Source organism: Rhamphochromis sp. 'chilingali' (genome assembly GCF_963969265.1).
Source record: "Rhamphochromis sp. 'chilingali' genome assembly, chromosome: 10".
In the NCBI taxonomy this organism is placed as follows: Eukaryota; Metazoa; Chordata; class Actinopteri; order Cichliformes; family Cichlidae; genus Rhamphochromis; species Rhamphochromis sp. 'chilingali'.
Genome location: NC_137937.1, coordinates 15,459,488 through 15,473,991, shown reverse-complemented (window position 1 = coordinate 15,473,991; position 14,504 = coordinate 15,459,488). Strand labels below are relative to the sequence as shown.

The 14,504-nt window shown below is 41.7% G+C and overlaps 1 protein-coding gene across 1 annotated transcript; it reads left to right on the top strand.

Moving 5' to 3' along the window:
* The first annotated feature begins 349 nt into the window (after positions 1-349).
* On the top strand, positions 350-6,499 carry LOC308403520 (kelch-like protein 10). The gene is made up of 5 exons (XM_080893011.1): positions 350-571; positions 1,656-2,139; positions 2,552-3,166; positions 3,886-4,035; positions 5,425-6,499. Exons 1-5 carry the CDS (start codon positions 420-422, stop codon positions 5,785-5,787), a joined length of 1,764 nt encoding a protein of 587 aa, XP_080749137.1. The 5' UTR covers positions 350-419; the 3' UTR covers positions 5,788-6,499.
* Positions 6,500-14,504: the final 8,005 nt, after the last annotated feature.

Below are 14,504 nucleotides of genomic sequence, written 5' to 3'. Positions count from 1 at the left end.
TGTAATATCTGTGTTTGGATATTACAAAGTGATTTTATTAAACAAAATGGCCTATTAAGGTTAAATATGAGCTAAATATGATATTGTAGTCCATTCGTAAGAGTGTTTTGAAGTGCTTATTTTACTAGGTGACCTCTGTGAGACAAACATACAAAATGCTGTATGCTATCTGTGAGGCTCATATGCAATTTCTTAAATCCAAATCAAATCAAAACAAAGCTTTTTTTTATGCAATGAAAGGTTCATTAAAACAATGTAAATATACATTTCAAAACAATTCATGGCAACAGTTGCCAAGTCATGATGATGTCATGGGCTCCATTCCCCAAATTCCTCAGTTAGGTTTGATTTTGTGATCTGAACACTTCAAGACAAACTGCAGACAAAAAAAACTAAGAAAAGCAGTCACAAAACTCAAGATGAGTGAAGAAGGCCAGCTGCCATACAAGTCGAGCTCAGTGTATAATGAACTCCGTTTGGAGGGACAATTTTGTGATGCAATCATCAAAGTGGAGGATGTTGAATTTCCGGTCCACAGGATCATCCTATGTAACTGTACGCCGTACTTCAGGTGAGTTGCTTACCTGATAATGTGAAGGACAGTTGACTGATTTATACCTGTGAAAAATGTAATTCATGGTCTTAGTTGGTGAAACAGTGCCAACCAAAAGGAACAGGTTGAATCATAAAACTTTTCTGATAGAAAGACTTTGTCACGGTCAACTGACAGATACACCCAAAACATAATGCAAACATTTGCAGATTTCATCATCACCTTCACAGAGCTCCAGATTCCACTTCAGTAAATGTGCCATTTAAAAAGCACTGTGAATCACTTGGTGATTGTGTGAAGTCTAATTGAAGTGTTTTATTAAGTTACATTAATATCTTCCCCACTGTTATTGAGACAGTAAGACACACCAGACTTCCTGATACTAAAAAGGTTGAACTGTGTTATACAGTTATACGCTGAGCAAAAGTTTTGAGTTGCCTCTCATTTTTTTATATTTTGCTTTGAAACAGATGATTTTTTAAAAGTCTACTTGAGCAATAGTGTTTTTTTGAAGACTTATAAAGGTTTCGTTTGGACGATTTTCACACTTTTTAGTCCAGTGCTTGTACCCGATCATTTTCAGAGGAATGGTTTCCTCATCCTCATCAGAAATGGTTTCATGGTTCATGTAAAACCTGTTAAAACCAATAAATAAATGTTAAGAAAAAAGAAAAGAAAAGAAATGGTTGTGGAAGGGAAACCGAGACTGTAATTAAGCAACATGCACTGGAACTTCCATAAGGAAAGGAAACAGACTGAGGTATGCCAAATTACGCAATAACTAGACTAAATATCAGGGTAAACTGGCCCTATGGAGTTGATTTCAATATTTGTCATAGAGGTACAACAGTGAGTGTTTAGAGTTAACTTTAAAGCACGGTGGAGGCTCTGTCATGGTGTGGGACTGCATTGTGTTTGGCAATAGCTTCATAAACATGCTGCCAATGTAATAAAGACATTGAAAACCCAACAATCAAGTGCACTAAACATGTACAAACTCTGTTTTGGAGTTACTTGGAGTACTTGTGCATGACATAGTTTATTATCTTGTTGCCTCCACACCTTTTAATATTCTCTACTCTGTCTCCATCTCTACCCTCAGGGCTCTTTTCACCCACTGCAGCGACCCAGACAAACAGGTCTTCAACATACCTGGCTTGTCTTCTGAGATGATGGCACTCATCATTAACTTTGCATACACCGGCTCAGTTTCCATAACGGGGGAAAATGTAGTGGAACTTCTCATGGCAGCTGATCAATTCAATGCAATGGACATTGTGAAACTCTGCTCTGACTTCCTCGGGGAGCAACTGTGCCCAGAGAACTGCGTTGGCATTTGGCAGTTCACAAAAGTATGCTTATCACCCGAACTACGCACCAAGGCCTACCACTACATCATCAGTAACTTTGAGCAGGTTGTTCTTGAGGAGGAGTTCCTGCAGCTAACTGTGGAGGAACTTGCTGACATCCTTGATAGAGAGGACCTCAATGTGCAGTTGGAGACCACTGTGTATGAAGCGCTTACAAAGTGGATTAGCCATGTACCTGTACAACGGAAACAACACCTCACCGCTCTGTTGTCCAAGGTCTATAAACTTTCATTACTACATTTAGTTTGGACTTAAATCTTCAGCATTTAAGTCATAGATTGAGTCGATCCATCTGGGTATAAGGATGCTTTAATATCTTGAGATGTTGCTCTTTTCAGGTGTAGCCAAACCACATTTAAGAAATTCTCTTCAAGAGCATTAAAACCGTATCAGATCTCTACACACATACTATAGAATAAATTATATTTATTAAGTATAGTTGCTAGGGCTATGACTAAAAACTGTCCCTGTTGACGAAAAGGCTAATGGTGTCTGACTTTGGTCGCTCTCTTGCTAGCAATAAGAAAATTAAACAACATTAGGAGCATTATCCTAAAGAAGCTTGAGTTTACTAAAACTGATGTAGTTGAAATTCATAGTCACATTCTCTTCTGTCATCTCTCTATAGGTCCGACTGGGATTGATGACGTCAGACTACCTAAAGGACAATGTGCTGTCTAGTGAGCTGGTGGAGGCCAATTCTGAGTGCCTGTCCATGATAAGTAATGCCATCTTAGACATACATGATCTAGGAAGCAGACCCTTCATGTCTGCCTTGTATCACCCTCTTGCTCGTCCCCGCCTGCCTCATTCCATCCTGCTGGCCATTGGGGGGTGGAGTGGTGGTGAGCCAACTAACGGCATCGAGGCCTACGATTGCCGGGCTAACCGCTGGGTCAACGTAACGAACAACCTCGAGTGTCCTCGTGCTTATCATGGAGCCGCCTTCCTCAACGGGTACGTCTACTCCGTTGGTGGCTTCGACGGGGTGGAGCATTTCAACAGCGTCCGTAGGTTTGACCTGACCACTCACGCCTGGAATGAGGTGGCGCCCATGCACTCCCGCCGCTGCTATGTGAGCGTGACTGTGTTGAACGGGTTCATCTATGCCCTGGGAGGCCACGACGGGCATGTACGACTCAGCAGTGCAGAGCGCTATCAACCTGAAATCAACCAGTGGAGTCTTATTGCACCGATGCACGAACAGAGGAGCCACGCCAGCTGCACAACACTTAACAACCGGGTGGGTGAAGTAAAACAGTAGCAGAGAAATAGAGTAGGGTCTAAGGCACACAGGCCTAGAGACCTGTCAGAAACCTTTGGTAACAACCAGTTGCTAGGGGAAAATGTGTACTCCTCAGCTGGTTAGGCAGTGGTTGTATGAAAGACTCTACAGATTTCTACAGCAAATAGTTTGAGTATTTGCAGTAAGTCAGAGTACTCCATGCAAACCTCAACAGTCTGCTTACGACCAAAGGAAACACAAGGAGGCTTGTGGTGCAAAACCTTCCTGGTTACAATTTCACAGTAGTGACAGCCATCAACCTCCAGCAACCACTTGCCAACCAGTCAGGGAATACACATTTTTACAGTGAAGCGAGGTGCAAGATAGGTCACAAACTGGTTTCTATGTTCATGTTTTCAAATTTAAAAGTATAGTTTAAAAAGTTGAAAAATATACTAATATATATCTATTTTGTTTCTAACTGATCACAAGTGCATCTTTGCATTTATGTACAGTACTTTAGTTGAGTTGACTTGTCAACTAAAATATAACAGATATTAAAAAAATTGTAAAACACACACATTTGTTAATTGTCATATTTTTCAGTTGGACACTTGGGTACTGAGTATCGGTCTTACTTCACAAATGATGTGGAAACATTTCACTTACAGGTAACATTGTTTCCAACTGAAATCTAAGAAATGTAAAAATTTTTAATGTCCCTTTTTTGTTTTCAGATTTACATTTGTGGTGGACTCAATGGCAACGAGTGTCTGCAGACAGCTGAATATTACAACCCAGAGAGCAACCAGTGGACGATGATCAGTCCCATGAACAGCCGCCGCAGCGGGATAGGTGTCATTGCATATGCGGATCATGTCTTTGCAGTAAGACCACAAAGTAGTGCTGACACTCACGTAACATACAAATCAAATCTGTAATGTGCTTTGATCAGCAAGGTTTAACACAGATTTGGCTGACACAGAATTTGGCTAACTTTGTTTTGTATTTATCAATGATCAGATTCCTATCCTGACCACAGGTTCAGAGAAGGCATTCTTACTCATTCTATGTATTAATTTAACTGATTAGTGATGTCTCTGCCTCTCTTTTTTTTTTCATGTGCCTCATTCCCAAAATGTTGTGTCTTTGATGATTTCACATTTCACTCAGTACAACAGAAATACTTATTCAAAACCAACATTGTCATCCTCATCGTTCCATAGAGGACATATGTTAGAGACAATTTCAAACTTATCCTGCAATACCTTTAGAAAAATGAGGGAATAAGCCAAGTGATTAGAACTCATCCTCTGGGGACGGTAGGCATTTTAGCTGTAAATTTATCTTGCTATTTGCCTTAAAACCACTTATTTAGTTGTTTTGCAGCTGCACCCTTTGGTAAAAAGCAAAGATTTTAGTCTCACCTTCTGAGACACACTTCTTTATTTAGCTAGCTACCGTTTAGTATTTATTTTCTATTCAGACTAAGTCTCTATTCAAAAAAAGGAAAAGTTATCATCAGCAGAATGCAGTGACCTTACCCTGGTGCTGACCTCAGGGTCTTTGATCAGGCTTATAGGCACCAAGGCCTGTCAGGGCTACTTTAATCTGTTATAGGAAGAAAGGACTGGAACTCAATGTTCCTTTTTGGACTAAAGGCAAAAGAGCTGTGAAGACATTTATACTGAAAACACAAATACTTTTTGTCGAGGGCTATTCATCTTTGTTGATAATAGCGTGGTGTAATAGACAACAGCACTTTAATAGCTGTAGTTGAGGCTTGAGTGAAAAAAGGTCTCATACAGACTTCCACAAGAGCTGGCTTCTACTTTATTTTACTTTCTCCTTTTAATTCAGAAGTCATTTTCACACACCACTGCACCCTGATCTTTTCTAGACATTCCCAACAAATGCGGGCCTGTGAAAATGCAAATACTGGGACGTTAATGGGCCTTTTTTAAACAACTTTTATGTGTAAACTCCATATAACAGCATGAGAATATGTCAGGTAGCTGTTCGCTTTATCCAGGTAAAACCCTAAACCAATCAGAGTATTTCCAGTAGTCAGATCACACCTAAGGTAAACAATTTCCTTGTATCTGCTACATATTAAGGGCAACTTTGGACAATATTGCAACTTAATTCTTCCGTCACTTTCTGGAGTATCTGTGCAAAAGCAGCTAAAGACATATAGCAGGTGCATTTTCTTACAGGGGTACGGTGAAGCTGGTTACACTTACATTCAATCATTTGAGCCACGTATTTACTTTTAGGTTGGTGGCTTCGATGGAAACAACTATCTGCGCACCGCTGAGGCTTACAACCCGCATACCAACACGTGGAACCTCGTGTTCTCTATGCTGACCCCCCGCAGCAACTTTGGCATTGAGGTAATTGATGATCGCCTCTTTGTCGTCGGGGGTTTCAACGGCTTCACCACCACTTCGGACGTCGAGTACTACACCGCTTTAACCAATGAGTGGTATGAGGCGTGCGACATGGATATTTTCCGCACAGACTTGAGCTGCTGTGTGATGTCCGGACTTTCCAACCTGACTGAGTACACCTTTCCTCGTGACTTCCTGCCAGTTGAAAACGTTCTACAATTAGCAATGGAGTCAGCAGAGTCCACGTAAAATCTTTAAAGTGCAGTACTGCCATGTGTCAACATGTGAGTCTCCAACATGAAGGACTGAAATAAATCTTTAGAGCATTAAACTGCTGGTGAACTGGACATTTTATGTATGTATCTCAAAAACTTTCAGTAGGAGAGCCTGCACTGTAGATACTGGGTTTTATTAAGAGAATGCAATTGCAACAATAACAAATTGAAAAGATTTTTTCATTCCCTGTAATGTATGGCTGCTGAGCAGCCATACCAGACATGCACACAGGGTGACCAGATCACAATAAGCCGCATGTCGGACTTTTCAACTCTTGCTAGGTAAACACCATAAGAATAAAGGGAAGTTTTCACTCTCCCTTGTTATTTCAGCTGCGGTTCTGTCTGGTAACAGTCTATAGGTTTGAGTAAGGATGTATCCAATATTTTACAGTTGTACTAGCCAATACCCAATAAAGCAATTCTTACTTTTATACTAAACTAGTCAGTCTCAGCTTAGTCAATTTACTCTTTCACAGTAGAGCCTATTTTCTGAATAGTCTTCTGTCTAAACTCAAGATTAAAAAAAAAAAAAAATCTTAAAATTAACTAAAAGCGAGGCTGTCTCTGCACTGCACAAACCAAACACAAAATGTCGGCATGTTAGCCAATATTATCGTGCACCCTTAATTATAACACTGGGCTAACCTGGCCAAATTACAAACAAAAATCAATCACAACCAACATGGACTGTAGTAGCCGTGGAACGAGAGAGGAAGTCCTTTCCTATAGTCCATCTGACCATATTGGCTTTACTGGCCAATAAAAGCAGTCCACTCAGCCATGCTCTTCTTGTAAGATGATGTGAGATCTCTCTCATGGATTTTGTCCAAGAGAACCTCCGTCTGTATGACGGAAAGCAGAGTGGCTACACACTTTGGGTATGTAAAGTGAAGGGTGTAATAGTAGGCCATAAGGTATAAAGCACCCTCTGTAACCAAGTCTTTTGGAAATGTGGTTATTGGCACATCTCCTACCGCTAGGATGCAGTTGGATGGACTCACAATCAGGACTGGGCAGGAGAGAGGACGTTTCATCAGATAGGTATTAGGGTCTTCTTGGTCCTTTAACACATAACACAGACATACTTTTGTAAGGATGATGCACTTTTGTTTCAAACACATAACTAAAGCTAAATTACAACAAAAGTTGAGGTTCTGAGAAAACACATCTGAAATTGCTACTTTTAATTATTCTCGATGGAATTACTGTTCACATCTGTCTAGCCTTCCTGAAAAACAGAAAACCAAGGCTACATTTAATTAGGTATCATTGAGGTGATAAAAATGTGCTACCACGTAATGCATCCATTTTTGTATTTACTGGTCACAGAGATCTAACCTGTGAGAACCCTCATTCCAAAAATGTGTTTTAGGTGCCTTTTGAAGGCTTAGAACATATAATATGTGAATATAAAATACTTTGGCACTCATCAGAAGCATTTTTTAATACTGTTGTCCCAAAAAGAACAAAAACAAAAAACAACTACTACATTTTACACAACTCACCTCAAGGACATGCACCAGAGCCTCACTCGCATCCCGTGCCCTCTTTGGAGGAGCAGAGGTGGATGGGAACAGTGATGGCAGCACATGTAGGATCTCAAGAGCCTGTTCAGCTATACAGAAAAAAGAATCATCATCTCATTACCACACTTAAACAAAATCCTCAAGATCACAAAAAACAAAACAACAACAACAAATATTTGGCCAGTGACAACCATCGTGGATTGAAAAGGTGAACAACAAGACACTAGCACATGAAAGTTAAAGCTGTAATCCATAGTTTAAGCTTGTCACAGTAACCTAAAAAAATGCTAAATGGTGTAGATAATTGTTGTATACTGTGTTTACAGTAGGCTAATATGACTTGTGCTTTCTGGTGCCGAAACCAGTTTGAGGAGGGACTAATGGGGTTTGGCTGAGGTCTAGTGGTATCAAACAGACGGACAGCCAGGAGGTCGACTGAGTGATGGGCCCCGAAATAGGAGGTAAGCACCACCTGTTGATTTAAAATAATGTCCAAAGGTGCTAAATTGGAATGTAAGGTAAATTAAATGTTCACTCAGATGAGCTTCTGGTTTGTGTCCGTGGGGATTTTGGGGTGTTTATGTTAAGATGTTATGTGTTTAAATTGATGTTATATTCGTTGACTGTGATGCCAGTCAGGCAAGTTTTAGTTTAGGGTATTTGGTCAGATTGACCAGCAGAACGCGGTTCGGGCATCAGGTAATAACTAGAGGGCTGAGAGCCCACAGTGATGCTTTTAAAACATGTAAACATATTGATTTAGGACCGGAGCGCGGCTCCGAGGAATGCAGTTTTGTTCAGCGTTTGGCACCGACCAATAGCCGCGGACGCGTGGTTATTTTTTAGCCCGGAGTGGCCTTCCGCGGGGATTCGGACTCCCGTTAACAGGCTAGGCAATCTAGCGTTGGTTGCCTTTATACTGCATTGTTTGACCGACAGGGTGCGACCCGACCGTGACCATTCAACATGACTGGCTTGTGAGTATGGGGCGCCGTTTGTAAAGTGAAACATGCTGAAATTAACGGCAACATTTTTCCACATTTAGCTCAAAACAAGTCATTTTTTACAACATTTAGTAAAATATTTGTAACTTTCATATTTAAAACAGAATTTTAAATGTTAAATCTAAATGTCAAATGTTCAATCTAAATATTATATTTAAATCTAAATGTTAAATCTAAATGTTTAGGCTAACATGCAAATTTATTGCATGGATCAGCGGAAATACCAAAATAAAAGCTTTCCGAAAACCTCCGGTGCAAAAGTGTGCGGGTAGTGGTCAGACACGTTCTCACTCCCAAAGCGTAATGATTTTCGCTAGGTGACAAATTGTCAACATTTTATGCTTTCGGGTACCCAACACGTTCCTAAATTACGGCATCGGAAAAAGGAGAGCACATGAGAACCGTTTGGACTCAATCTACACATGTTTGTTCATTTTCTAAAAATTGCTTTGGAAAACACTATTTTACGTCATTTAACTGCTAGTAAAAGTTAGGAATAAGGTTATAGTTAGGGATAAGGTTAGGTTTAGTGCTGGAACACATGGCTGGAACGTCTATTATGGCGGGACCGTCATTCCACTGGAATTCAGCCATAACCCGGCACGGACCAATGACTGTATAAAAGTCATTTATACATGTATAAATTATTATACATCAACAGGTGGTGCTTACCTCCTATTTCGGGGCCCATCACTCAGTCGACCTCCTGGCTGTCCGTCTGTTTGATACCACTAGACCCACTAACCGCAGACAGAGTGTCAGAGTGGGTAAGAACACCTCTTCCACCCTTGTGGTCAACACCGGTGCCCCTCAGGGGTGTGTTCTGAGCCCTCTGCTATACACTCTCTTCACCCATGACTGTATTTCCTCCTGCGCGTCCAATCTCATTGTTAAGTTCGCCGATGACACCACAGTGCTCGGACTTATATCCAACAACGATGAGACAAACTACAGGACAGAGGTGCAACAACTAGAGTCATGGTGCCACGACAATAACTTGGTCTTAAACACCAAAAAGACCAAGGAGATCATTGTAGATTTCCGGAGGAAGGGTCATAACAACCATCTGCCTCTCTTCATTGGCAGTGAGGCGGTGGAGAGGGTGAGCAGTTTTAAATTCTTGGGGGTAACTGTGACTGAGGACCTGTCCTGGGGCAACCATATCACCTTAGTTGCACGGAAGGCCCAACAGCGCCTCTACTACCTGAGGAGACTGCGGAGCGCACACATTCCCAGACCTCTGATGCTGAACTTCTACAACTGTGCCATCAGCAGCGTTCTGACGTATGGATTTCTAGTGTGGTTCCCCAGCTGCACCAAGGCCGATCAGCAAGCACTCCAGCGGGTGGTGAAAGAAGCTGGCAGAATTATTGGAACAATTCTGCCAGAGATTAGTAATATCTTCCCCACTCGCTGTCTGAGGAGGGTGCACAGTATCCTGCGGGACCAACATCACCCTGCGCGCCACCTTTTCCACCTGCTGCCCTCAGGGAGAAGGTACAGGTCTATACAGGCCAGAACATCCAGACTGGCCAACAGCCTGTATCCACAGGCTGTGAGGCTCCTGAACTCTCTGCCCCCCTCTCACGGACAATAACCATATCCAACTTCTTAATAGCACTGAACTGGTTTGCATTGGTGCATTATATCTTTATTCTCTCCCCCCCTCTTTCTTAAATAGACAACCATCATATCTCACAGTACAATAATATTGAACGGGTTGCATTGTTGCATTTTGTCATGTTTCTCAGGTCTTTGTCTGAATGTCCTATGAACATTACCTGTCTTGTTCTCATGTTGTTGCTAAGGATTGTCTCATTGCACTGAAGTCACACTGGGTTAAATATTTACACTTGGGTTTTAAGGGGTATTTGTTTTTTTTTACGGGTTGCACGGAAGCCCCAAACACAATTTCATTGTTCTTTGACAATGACAATAAATAAATACTTGACTTGACTTGATATACATTTACAGTATACAGTCATTGGGAGAGGGAGAGGCACTCCAATTTCGTTGTACTCTGTACAATGACAATAAAGGCTATTCTATTCTATTCTATTCTATTCATTGGCACGGACCATGAGAAAGCACGTCCGGCGATTTAGCTGAAAACATCGGAAGATCCGTTTTGTCGGCAATCCAAAGGTTCAGCAGTAATGCACTCTTAGCAGCTGCAGTCTCCACTTCACAATCGCTGCAGCGCATGTCCAGCAAAATCGCTGGACATGCTCGTAGGCAAGAAGTGAAGCAGCACATGGCGGGGAGAAATGAGGGGTGAGAACAGACACAATTTTGCACCGGAGGTTTTCAGGAAGCTTTTATTTTGGTACTTCCGTTGATTCGTACAATAAATTTGCATATTAGCCTAAACATTTAGGTTTAACATTTAACATTTAGATTTAAATATAATATTTAGATTTAATATTTAACATTTAGATTTAATATTTAACATTTGATGAAAAGTTACAAATATTTTACTAAATGTTGTAAAAAATTACTCGAAAAAACATGTTTTTGTAAGGTTTTGAGCTAAATGTGGAAAAATGTTGCCGTTAATTTCAGCATGTTTCAGTTTACAAACGGCGCCCCATAATTATCAGACTATTTTTGCCGATTACTGCTCACAATTTCTTTGTATTTTGACTTCAAACAACATTTTTTTTTGCGATTAAGTGTCAACAGAGATACAGAAAAGTGGTTACACCTAAAAAGCAAGGTCACTGAAGGCAGCGGTGTGGTTGTACAATGGTGCTGTAACCTTGTCCTGTCACCAGGGGGCGACGTCAAAATATCTGCTGTTGTCTTGTTGGCCCTTGGCTTACGGTGCATTCCAGATTGAGTCGGAAGTCGGAATTCCTGAGCTCCCAGTAGTAATTTTCATCTGGAACTCCCCCTCAACTAGTATTTCCTTCTTGGAAAGTCAGAGCAGGCAGCCTCAACAATCCAAGATGGTGACAGAGAACATAAACATAATCTGCTCTGTCACTCACCTGTATTTGTGACTCATGATATAAGCCACACGCTAAGCACTTACCACATTCTATCAATGAACGTGCTGCAGCTAAAATAAATCCCATCTTACTTTGCTTTTCTGACTTTCCTGCTGGAATGCACAAACTCGGGAATGACGTCACTGCCAAAAAGGACCACAGACATCAGAACATTGACACAGCTGCCAGGTTGGAAAAGTGAAGCAACAAAACAAAAAAAACTGTACTCCATTTACAGGCCACCAGGGGGCGACCCCTGCGTCTGAAAAAGACTTCTGGCCCTATAGAGGTCTCTGGGACCTCTGTGAACAGTTCCCTGATGTGTTCAAGGGTTCAGTTTCTCATTTCAGAACACAGCTGAAATGATCAAGACTCACTGAAGGGGTGTGAAATGTGTCTAAATCTAGGGAACAGAGGCCTGATCGACGATATGTTCTGCAGACTCGTGTCTTTGTTCATCAACAGAAAAATGAAGGTAAAACACAAAGGCTTCCTTCAGTTTGACCTCTCAAAGGTCAAGGTCAGTCCAGTCTAACATGTTTTACTTTAACATGAAACGCTGCTATGACCGAGTCTCAAACAACAGAAAATCCAGAGTCTGCTCATCAGCTAACGACTCTGTTTTATGCTGTCGGTGGGTTAAATATCATGAAACGCCTCATTCAGTCAGCTGCATGTTCTTTAGAACCAAACTGGCTGCTCGAACTGATGAATGATACCACACTGAGCTCTCTGCAAGGGAACGAATGAGCTCGACTCCCTAAAATATCAGCCAGCGAGTCCAAACACACTGATTTTTACTAATGGATAAAATGATGTTAACTTTTCTATCAACTTCTTTTGCTCGTTATCACCTTATTAACTGTTCGGGGGTGAGAATGAAGCCTTGTACAAACTCTGGGTAAAGTAGTGTTGAGAAACGAGAACACTGAACGGGAAGTTAAAACACGTCATAGACACCTCAGCTTCACTACTGGAACTTCAACATTATGCACTACACACTGTACAGTAATGCCACTGTTTTGCACATGTCTCAACTCTGTATATTTTTATATATTTTATTTTATTTTTACTCTATTTAATTTGTAAAAATGTGTATACACACACACACACACACACACACACACACACACACACACACACACACACACACACACACACACACAGAAAAACATTTAGTATACACATCCAGAAATGCATATACTATTATATATTGTACATATATTTATTAGTTTCAGATTAGCCATTCTTGTATTTTGCTTTGTTTACGTTATTGTATTTGCACAACTCTGTTGCTTGTGAAGCTCGCACACAAGAATTTCACTCACATGTACTGTACCAATGTACCTGCACATGTGATGTGACAATAAAAGTGATTTGATTTGATTTGATTTGATAAAAGAAAAAGGCGCAGCGGTGTTCCTTCTCCGAGTGGGGGGGCTTCTTCCGTCTCCAGGCGTCTTCAGGAGTTTTTAAGTTTCCTTGGGTTTCCTTTGGGAGTGTTTTTACGAGTCCCTGCTCGAGGGGGTGCCGCCTTCACACCAGTGTGATCTCAACCTCCTCTCGCCGCTTCACCTGCCTGCGAGGATGCTGCTTCGGGGGCGGAGGTGCGGCGCGTACCTGTAAAAATCCACCGGCTCAGTTAAAACGAAGATTAAAAAAGGTCTGCTGTCATTTACGTCACCACAGAAGGTTTTACTCACGGGTCGGATGGTACCACCGCAGCTCTCTGGGTATTCGGGGGGTTGGGGGGAGCTTTGTGCTGGACCTGGAGAGGGCGGAGGAAGCAGATTATTATTCACACCAGCCTTTTTTGTTACAGATAACCACTCACAGACAAACCAGAGATTCTCACTGTGAAAGGGGGTTCCTGGCTTTACTTGTTGAGTGACCATACTGCATTCTGGAAACGTGCGTAGCTTACTGGGAGAGCTGGGCATCTGTGCTGACCCGGGCCTCAGCAATTGAACAGAAACTCTTGGATGTGTTTGTCGTCTGTAGAAAACAGTGATATCAGCTCTGCTTTGTCCAAGCTGACCGAGCCAGCAGCAACTGTGCCCATTTCCAAACTGTCTGTCTCCAACATGGTGCACAGTGCCCGGAAGCACATTCGCCGCCATCGACGCATCGATGAGTTGCCCCTTAACACCGAGATACTCAATTCTGTCCTTCTGGTAAGAGTTAATCATGTAACCTGTGTTACGCCCCCAGTCTAGGCGGGTAGGGACGCACATAAGGTTGGAGGAGAGAGAGACAAATCCCCGCCCTGGTTCCCAAGCCAAACATCCAAACCAGTTGTGAGTAAAAAGGTGTTTTTATTTAAGGAAAAGAAGCATAGCTCCAGGGTGAGCCCAGGCCAAAATAATAAACAAAACCAACTAAGTCCCACCAGGGCCCTGTTTCAGGAAGCCGGTTTAGAAAACTCAGAGTGAAAAACGATACGCAGGGTTGAGTAACCCCAAACTGTCCAACTCGGAATATTCGGTTTCAGAAAGGCTGATAACAAGTAGTTCAGTCAACGCGGAGTTGCTTTAACCCCAAGTGAAGCGCGCGGACGAGGATACATAAAGCCCTGATCAGTGGAGCACAGATTAAGCGAGTCACCATGGAGACGGAGGGAAAGAAGGCGCGGTCAATGTATTTTACAGCGCTTGAGGCCGAAATTCTGATGGCAGCATATGCCGATAACATGCAAATTCCGCGGAAAAAAGTAACACAGCCACAGCTGCAAAAGAAAGTGAGCATGCATGGCAAAACATAGCCGACAGAGTCAATGCGTGAGTGTTAATTTAAACATTGATCTAGGGATTTCCACCCATTTAACACGTTATTTTATCATATGTTATTTTATTTGTTATTTTATACATTTTATGTTGTGATGTGATGTGAGCGCAGGTGCAACCCAACAGGCCCCAAACGTGCCTGGCAGCAAGTAAAAATGAAATAGAAAAATATAGTCCAAACAGGTAAGGTGTAATTGTATTATGAGCCATAGTGCTTGGTCTGTTTGTCCGATGTAAATCAATTGCAGTTAGAGGCTACATTAATTTTCTGTCTGTAAGCACTTATTGAAATTATCTGAGCACATTACAAGTACATATTTGCTTACTCTGTATGCTCAAATGTGACCCGTTATAGCCAACAGAAAAAAAGCGGAAGCCCGAAAAA